Here is a 10,054-nt window from a genome sequence, read left to right as displayed (position 1 = left end):
TTAGTGAATTTTTTACGTCACACATGGAGTTGATGTGTTGGTGATGTGACAAATTCTGTTAGTTTTTTGGATGGAAGTTAGCTAGGAGTAAAGTGGAAAGGATTGCACAAACATGAAATGCCAAAATGGGAAGTATTACAAACATGAATGGCCGAAGTAGAAAAAATCAAACTTAAGGGGTAAAAGTGGGAAGGATTGCAAACATGAAGGACCAAAGTGAAAGATTGCAAACATGAAGGGCCAAAGTGGAAAAAATCAAATTTAAAAGGCCAAAGTAAGGAATGGGTGAAACTTTAAAGGGAGAAAAGTGTAATTTATTCTTTTCCAAATGTAACACTCTAATCAATGTATTCCCAAATAACACTCCAATGTAACAAATACAAAAGTATTAAAAAAACTCCTTAGTGTACTTTTTCTAAACGTAACACTCACAATTTGAAATTATATATTTTTCCAAAACTTACTAAAAAATTTTTGTATTCCTTTTGGAATGGTTTGAAAAATCACACATCCTTTTTGAATGGCTTGAAAAATACTACATATTTTTTGTGTGTTACATTGGAGTGTTAGACTGACGACCCCGACATGCATATCATTATTGCATATTATTTTATTAAAGAAATATGCGTGTTTAGGTGTTTAATTTTGGTGTATATCTGTTTGATTATGAAATATCTGTTAAAATATCTATCTTGTATCAGAAATTGAAAGCCCAAACGAATTCAGAAACCAAAATTGGCTAGTACCATAGGCTAATTAGAATATTTAGACCCATATGGGAAGTTTGATTAAAATTTAATTCAAATTAAATTAATTAGAATTCAATCATTAGAATTGAATAAGATTAATTAGACTAATGTTAGATTAATTAACCTTCAACCTACGTAATTAGTCTAACCTAATCTAACCTATATATATATATATGTATATGCTATAAGCTAAGAGAATGAACTCATAACATTACATTTGTGCTGAAATTTTGAGTGAATGAGATCATTTGAGAGAGAGAGAGAGAGCTCAAGAACTTGAAGAATTGCTTGGAGGATTAAAGAATTAGGAAGAAAAAGTCAAGTTTTTGCAAGAATAAGCTTAGTTGAAAACTCTAGGTATGAAATCCAACTTCAATTCTTGATAGTAACTCATCTGGTAAATGAATTCATGAAGATTATGAACTTAATCACAAGAAAATGGTTGAATGATGTTGAATTTGAGGCTAGAGCATACATGCATGCATAATTCCATCATATTTGACCATTTTGAGCTTGAGTTTTAGTGTTCTTGTTAAATTGGGAGATGAATTTTACATGCATCAAAGAATTACAAGTTTTTAAGAGTTTTATTTCATGTTTTTAGGTTTTGTAAAGAGTTTGAAAGAAATTCCATAAGTACATGGAGATTTTGGTTTCAAATTTGCCAATTCATGGTATTTTCGAGCTTATAGTTTCAAATTAAGTTCATACATATGTTTTTCTATGTATTTTCAATAGTTTGATATAACCATGCAAGTTTCGAACTTAGATATTCATGTTTTGAGACTTGAACTCTGTTATGGAAAACCTAGAATTCAGTCACTTCGCTCGAGCGGTGAAGATATTGCTCGAGCGCACTTTGCATGCATCTAGCATTTTTGGAGAAACGTTGCACATAGCTTGAGCGACCGAATGTCCGCTCGAGTGAACTCATTCATTACACTTGGCTCAAGCGAGCCTGGATTTCAAGCATCTAGAACTTTTGCAGACCATACAGACCGCTTGAGCGACCAAAGGTTCGCTCGAGCAAACTGCCCTATTTCAGTAACTTTTGCAAAATACTTTCAAATGCTTACTTTTATTTCCATGATCTTTCAGGAATTCTTGGGCATTGTTTAGGCATCATTAATGAGAGAATAAGGTAGAAACACATTTAAGAAAATTGAATTAAGTTGAAACGTTTGATTAGACAATGTGTTTCAATGTGTATCTTTATTACGTGTTTTGTGTAGGTGGTCATCTGAAGGTTAACATCAGTTCAAACCCACAGTGAGTAATATCTCTATAAAGATATGTTCGAAAAGTATTTTGAATTGCTCAATAATGATATTTTGAAATCTTATTTTGTTATCTCTGAATGAATGTCCTTTTTAAAAATTGTATTCGCGACATCTTTTAGTAAGTCCCTTGTCTGGGGGTCATAATATCATGGCCTATTAGATTAATTGAAACACAGTGATCTCTGATATTAGACCCTAGTGGTTCACATTGAATTATCTGTTGTGGTTCTATTTATTGACCCGTTGTGGTCCTATTGAACTGACCTTAATGATCCCATTGACTTCGACATATTGGTTTATTGTTTCTCTATTGGATGTTACCACGTATAATGATTTGCAATGAATATTGTTAAAACAGATGATTGATATGAATTTGATATATGACTATTATACGAATTGTTTTGGATATTAAAAAGATATGTTTTATGAAATGTTGGACTTCATTCATTAAATCTTTTATATTGATGTCACTCACTAGGCTCCAGCTCACCCCTCTCCCTTATATATAGGGGTGTTTGCGGTTCGGTTGCGGTCAGAAAATCTCCAATCTGCCAGATTAGCAGATTGAAAAAAATCAATCCGCATCCGTCCTACGGATTGATGGATGCAGATTGAGCAAATTGGCTAATGGATGCGAATCAGTTTGGCAGTTTAAACTTTTACAAATTTTAAACATAATACAAGTTGTCAATATTTTTTTTTTTTTGGATAACAATCCAACTCAATATAACCAAAAGATTATCAAGTAAATTGTCAAATAAAAAACCATGCTTTATCAAAATTATTTCATTATTTCTTTTATTCAAAAACTATTTAATTTGATTTTTTTTTAAATGACAAAATTAAGCCTTATATTTTCCACACAAAAATATCAAATATCAACACTTGCCATTTGATAAAAGGATATCCAAATTGAAAACACAATATAATATCTAAACTCTTTTTCAATTGAAAATATAAACAGAATATCTAAACAAATTAAAAACACAAAGTCTTACAAATTACTAGGGGTGCTCGTGGTTTGATGGTTCGGTTGCGGCCAAAGGAACCTCAAATCCGCCATCAGTCCAAAACTAGGTGGATTGAAAAAAATAATTCCACAATCGTCCGCTCGTCATCATGCATCCATCCAAAATGCGGCAGATCGGTTCGGTCCGGTCGATTTGGACGAATTGGAATGTCCGATGCTTACCCCTACTTATATATATGTAAGTGAGCATGTGAATCGTCAAGTTTAAAGATACTTTGGGAGTCCACCTTTTTTGAGAAGGCATATGTGAAGTGCTTCCGTGATGGGGTGTTACTTGGTCTCCAGCGGAGCCAAGCTTGTCAACTTTTTTTTTTTTTTTTGGTCGTTGTTATTCGGGAACTTTTCTTTTGTGTAATGATATTGTGTAAAACAAGTTGAAGTTTGTTGAAAATATATTTAAGTATGAAGATTGAATTTAAATTATTTGTGAGATTTGTAATGTAAGCACTGCTCAATGGAATTATTCTTATTTTGTTATAGCTTCCGTTAAACCCCATTTATAATTATACAATTTGATTTTGTTATAGAGGCCAAAGGTAATCAAGTATTACTGGCCGATCATGACTTAAATCTTTAGGGGCAGGTTCAGGTCGTGACAGTTATATTAGAATGTTATGTTTGAGAAAAGTACACTATGAAATTTTTGTGTGTTACATTAGAATGTTCCAATAAGGAATTTTTTTGGAGTGTTATATTATAGTGTTACGTTTCGGGAAAGTACACTAAGGATTTTTTTTTTTTTTTGGAGTGTTACGTTTAAGTGCTACATTGGAGTGTTACAGTTTGAAATTATACATATGACCAAAACTCACTAAAAAATTTTTATATTACTTTTGAAATATTTGAAAAATCCCACATCCTTTTGGAATATTTAAAAAATCTCATATTTCAATTCATTTTTATACTCTTTTTGAAATGTTTTCCAAATAAAAAAAAAATTTCATATAAAAATTCATTTCAAATTTGATTCTCTAATGTACCTTATCTTTCTAGCATAACAGAAAAAAAATGAAGGAAACATAATACAAATAAGGATATAACCGTAAATCTAATTTTTAAATAATTTAATATATATATCTTTTCATCATCAATAGGATTAATTGGTCTATATAAACGAATCACCATTTCTTAATTTATAGATAAATTTTCCATTAATCAACGCATGTAAAATTGGCCCACCCGATGCTTATATAGCATAGCCACTTGGTGAAACAGAAGATATTGGTACATTTGGAAAGATGAACTTGGCCATGAAGCAAAGATCAACTGTGGTCAATAAACAACTCAACTATAGTTTTGGATAAGCTTAGGGGTGGAAGAAACCTCCTATTACAGAGGTGATTTTTGAAGGATACATGCTATTTTAATAATTTTTTAATTTTTTTTTGAAAAAAAATATAGAAAAATAAAAAAAAGTGATATGACAATTTATAATAATTTTTTTGACTTCTTAACTAAAATACTTATATGGTTTTATATATATATTAAACATCATCTAAGCTCTCTGACTGACAATAGTTGATGAGGTGGTATTATTGATTTTTTTTTTTTTTTTGGTAGATATAGATCGATGCGACTCATTTCTCTGTTAAACTCTCGATTAATTAGTTTAAGGCAAAAAGGGCCTCCACGCCTATTAATCATATTTTTAACAAAATGTATTTCCAAATAAATAATAGAGTACTTTTGACAAGCAAATGCTTCACGTACATGCACAATTCCTGATGTAAATTCTAGAATTCTATCTTCAGGAGATAATCTAGTCATGTCCAGTCAGGCTTGTTGAACCTTGGGTTTGCTTACCCAAATTATTCCTTGTATGAAAAACACAAATCGAATTACTTCATAGCCACAACTTTTGCATCAATACATAGGAATTAATAACCAACCTAACCACAGTGGCATACACAGATACTTGAGGATAAAATACTTATAATAAATACATATTTGAGCGAGTGAGAAATTATTATTATTATTCATCCCACTCATTTTATAAATTACAAATACAAAAAATATTTTAAAATATATCACATCATCAATTGGTACACTAGTTAGTACACTAATTGATACATATAGCATTATTCATTAACAATCTAGAGCCAATTTAAGCTTTGTGAGGGAAAAGGCGAATCGGAAGGCCTTTTTCAGGATTAGGCATGGGATCGAAAACAATCTTCTCGTTGGGAATTACTTTCTCCCACTTGAACCTCTTTACCAGATTATGCATGAACACTAGTATTTCCAATCTAGCATACTCTTTTCCTGGGCACATTCTTGGTCCTCCTCCAAAAGGCACATATGTGTAAGGTACGGGTCCAGATCCCTCAAACCTTGATGGGTCAAACTTGTGTGGCTCGAAGAAGAATTCTGAATTTTTATGTGTCGAGTTCGCACTCCAATATAACTGATGATTTCAAAATGAAAGAAGAAAAATAAAATGAAAATGACAAGGTGAAGTTATTAAGTAGCTTACAATTTCAAACAAGTACATAATACAAATAATCTAGTCCAGATCTAGACTAGAGGCAAACAAATAAAATAAAGATGGAATAATTATCGGATCGACTTGATTTTTTTATGTGATGTATACGAAGAAAAGTCTTAAAAAATGAACGGTTTGAATCTAAACGAATCCTGTAGTGGGTCCCATTGGCCCAAACAACACATCTCTGATCCAGATCTAGACTGGAGAAATTCAAATCTCATAATTATATATGAAATTTTGGTTATTACCTTACAGCCTTTTGGAATTGAGAAACCATTGTACATGAAATCTGTCATTGCTTCTCTAAAAGTTCCTTGGAGGGGTGGTGCAAGTCTCATCACTTCACACGCTACATTCCATGAATACTTCATCTTCTTAATATCATCCCAGTTCAACAATTCCCCTGGAGCTTTTGATTTCGCAATTTCCATTTGCTCTGTTCACAACAATGCAAAATCATGCAATCATTTGCAATTAATTTAGTTACTTGATCTGCTTGTGGATCATTCGAATCTTTGGCTTCTTAGGGAAAATTAATAAAACATTAAAAGAAACATTATATTAAATAATTGATAATTTTTTCTAAGGTGGTTCAATTGGGCAGATACTACTCAATTCGAAACATTTCTTCCAGCTATTATAATTTGGGGTTGGTTTGACAAGTTTTCTTTTAATAACATTTTGTTTTCTATTTGGGTAAATTATACTTGCTTCCTTTGAGATTTGAAAAAAATACGGTCACCCCCATACCTTTAGTTATACCGATTTCTCTTTTAGTAAAACTAAATTGATTGAAACTAATGCAGATAGTGAAATAAATAAAGATAAATATATATTTTCATAAAAAAAAATGATGACAATGTCCATTTTTTCATTTATACAACTAAGGAATTACTAATAAAAAATTGTCTAACTGTAATGTCAATTAAATTATCAAGAGATATAAATGTAATTTTGTCAATAATATGGGCTTAACTATATTTTTTAAAAATTTCAAGGGATGTCAATGTAATTTACCCTTTCTATTTTAATTTTTTTTTACCTTTGTTAAGATAAAGTTGTTAATGCTTAAAAGTTATTTTTCGGTTTGGACCTGACTTACCTCCAGTCTTGTGCCTACTGTGAGCCCATTATGGTCATCCGAAGTGCTACTCAAGTAGATTAAATAATAGAGATTTTTTTTTTTTTAGATAATGACAACATAATTGTCCAAAACATACAGTGAGAAAAATAACCCTATTACACCCCTTCAAATACCACCTATTACTTTTTTTAACTCATTTAAAGTTTGAAAATTTTATAACTTTTGTTCTAGTTTTTTTTTTTTTTTTTTTTTTGTGACTAAGGCCCCGTTTGGGGACTTACTTTTTTAGCTAAAAAGTCAAAAAGTTACATTTTTAGCTAAAAAGCCAACAACTCATACAAAAAAGTCAAAGATTCTCTTTTCTTTCTACTTTTTGCACATCTTTTCATAATTAGCCAAAAAATCATCCCAAACATATAAGTTTTTTTTACCTACTTTTTTAGCCAAATAGTCAAAAAGTTACTAAATTAGTCTGTTCCCAAACGAGGCCTAAATGTTTAGTAGCCAAAAAATAAAATAAAACTTGTTGGCTACTAAAAATTTAGTAGCCAAAAACAAACTAAAGATTTTTTGACAACTAAAAATTTAGTAGTAAAAAATATATGAGACTTTAGGTGACTAAATAGTTTAGTAGCTAAAAAAAAATATGAAAATTAATTTTTTTTGACGATTAAATATTTAGTAGCTAATAATAAATGATACTTTGAGCGACTAAAAGTTTTAGTCGCTGAAAATAAAAATTAATTTTATTTGAAAACTTTTGGCGACTAAATATTTAGTCGCCAATTTATGACTTTTGGCTACTAAAAAATATTTAGTCGCCAATACCTCGTACTTTTCCCTACTAAAACATTAGTAGCCATTTATAGGACTTTTGGCGACTAAATTTTTTTTAGTCGCCAAAACCTTCCCCGACCGTTTTCCCACGACAAATCTAGCGACCAAAATATTTAGTCGGGAAAAGGCTTCGGCGACTAAAAATCTTACTTTTGGCGACTAAAGTTTTAGTCATCAAAAGTGCATTTTCTTGTAGTGTTTTTTGTAATTTTGAAATCATTTCATTAAGATCTATGAAATAAGATGCATGATGAATACAAAATTATAAAAAGAAAAGGTGATGAAATTTTACTAACCTAATATAGGTCAACAAAATTTTGGTTGGTCAGTAAAATTTCGATGACCAAGTCGGTCTAAATTAGTGAGATTTTGGTTGGTCAATAAAATGTTGATGACCAAGTCAATGGTAAAATTTCGGTTAGTCAGTGAAATTTAACGTAGGTCAATGAAATTTCAAATAGGATTCTAAAGATGTAATAAAAAATTATTAAATTTTAAATTTTGAAATCACTTAAATAATGTAAAAACTCACAGATAAGAGAAACAACATTACAAGAGATACAATAAGAAAGATTAAGATTTTTTGGATTATAAGGTCATTTTGGACTATATACGTTAAAATTTATCCTTATCACTTTAAGATTTCAAATTTCAAGGACTTTAACTAGCAAGTATGAAAAATAGTCTACTTATTTACTTATATTTCTAAATAGCAGTATGACATAACGTATGGCTATTAGTGATATGACTAAATATCGGTCTGTATCAATTAGTATACCAATAAATATATAATGAGTATTAGAGATCTCAAATATTAATAAGTATCGGCCGATATTTAGAACACGATTAACACTTTCTTCGTAATGTCATCTAGCAACTAATTCAAAGGCCACAAATAAGGTCTCATTTGATAACTTTCAATTTTAGTCAAAAAATTACTATAAATTATTAAATCACTTTTTTTTTTTTTAATCTTTTTATAAAAAATTAAAAAAATTACTAAAATAACCTATTTGACCTGGGTGATAATAAACCAACATTGAATTGTGGTATTAAAAAAGTGCCAGAGAGAATCCAAAACTGTACGTGCTTATAGAATAGAATAAATATGCATGCATAGATACGTACCCTCGTACACTCGTTGATAAACATGAGGAAGCTCCGCAAGAAACATGACAACGGAAGCGCAGACGGAGCTAGCAGTGTCGTGGCCACCAATCAACAAACTCACGATTTTATGAGCAATCTCAGCCTCTTTCATGAAATTTCCATTTTCATCACTCGTCACAAGCATATGTGACAATATATCTTGTGTCAGCGAAGCCTTTCCATCTCCCAAATCAACCTTTCTCTGCTTAATAATCGCCAAAAGCTCCTTCGTAATAAACTCCGAGGCCTTGATAGCTCGCCGGAGCGGTGTTCCAGGCAAATCAATAGGGATGGAAAAAATTCCAGCAGCCAAAATCCCAAAAGGATCGGCGAATTTAGCGACGTGGTTCGGATCATCGATGTTGATAAACAAGCGACAAGCCAACCAAAATGTGTATCGCTTGGTGAGAGGGAAAACCACCACTTCGCTGCCAACCCAATCGGAATCGAAGTGTCGCTGTGAAATGGTATCCATGACACCAATATATTGTTGTAAAGCTTCGGGTTTGAGGAAGTTTGGGAGCATTTTTCTGAGAATGATTGCTTCTTGTTTAGAAGAGGTTTGGGTTGAGGGTGGGAAGATTTTGTCGACGGAGCTAGGCCACCATGCTTGGACGAGCCTGTTCTCGTTGGAGAATAAGAACTTGTTACCGGCTGCACCGGCGAACACGACTGTTGGGGAGCCTAGAAGATTTGTCTTGAAGACGTAGGATGAGTACTTGGATATGCGGTCGAATACGAATTTTTCCGGGTGACCTCTCCAGCCGGTGGCCAGGAACTCGAAGGTCTCGCCGATCAACGGCCACCCGGTGGAGCCCGGCGGGAGAGTGAGGTTTTTGGAGTTGGATTTGTAGAAGAGGAAGTGCAAGCTCAGTGGGAGTAAGAGAAAGAGAAGAAAGAGGCAGAGGAGGGAGAGGAAGAAGAGCTCCATATCTACTATAGTTGCCTCAACAATTCAATGGGTTGTGGAATGAGTTTGGAACCAAGTCGAGTAATATTTATAGAACCATGCTAGCAACCAATTGAATTATCAAATATTTTATATAATATTTTTAGGTAGATAAGTCTACAAGTAAGTAAATATTCCGTAGAAAATTTAATATTTTTTCCGCTTTAAAATAATAGCCTTTTTTAGAGAATATAATTTTTTTTAATAGTGCAATTGCTACAATTCAAAAATATTCACTATATTTGGTTTTAATTTTTTAAAAATTGAATTTTTTATTTTTCATTTTTTTTTTGGATTTAGTGAATATTTTTAAAATTTTAAGCAATTTTTTTTACTTTTTTAAATGTACTTTACTTGGATGTATCTAAATATTAAGATATTTGTGAAAAAATATTTTTAAAAATTAATAAATACACAAAAATATAAAAAAATGTATTGAATTTTAGTTTTTTTTTTTTGTATTTTTGGTATTTAGTGAATTTTTTAAAGAT

The 10,054-nt window shown here is 31.4% G+C and overlaps 1 protein-coding gene across 1 annotated transcript; it reads right to left on the bottom strand.

The window, feature by feature from the left end:
* Positions 1–4,974: 4,974 nt before the first annotated feature.
* On the bottom strand, positions 4,975–9,596 carry LOC145798794 (beta-amyrin 28-monooxygenase-like). Its single transcript, XM_082887801.1, has 3 exons — positions 8,594–9,596; positions 5,793–5,980; positions 4,975–5,463 (listed from the first exon to the last, which is right to left on the bottom strand). The coding sequence occupies exons 1-3, from the start codon at positions 9,543–9,545 to the stop codon at positions 5,164–5,166; spliced, it is 1,440 nt and encodes a 479-aa protein (XP_082743927.1). The 5' UTR covers positions 9,546–9,596; the 3' UTR covers positions 4,975–5,163.
* Between the last annotated feature and the right edge of the window lie 458 nt (positions 9,597–10,054).

The sequence above is a fragment of the Camellia sinensis genome, chromosome 9 (assembly GCF_055761805.1).
Source record: "Camellia sinensis isolate YWXY chromosome 9, ASM5576180v1, whole genome shotgun sequence".
NCBI lineage: Eukaryota > Viridiplantae > Streptophyta > Magnoliopsida > Ericales > Theaceae > Camellia > Camellia sinensis.
The sequence above is the reverse complement of the archived record's forward strand: the minus strand, read 5'-3'. Positions and strand labels throughout refer to the sequence as shown.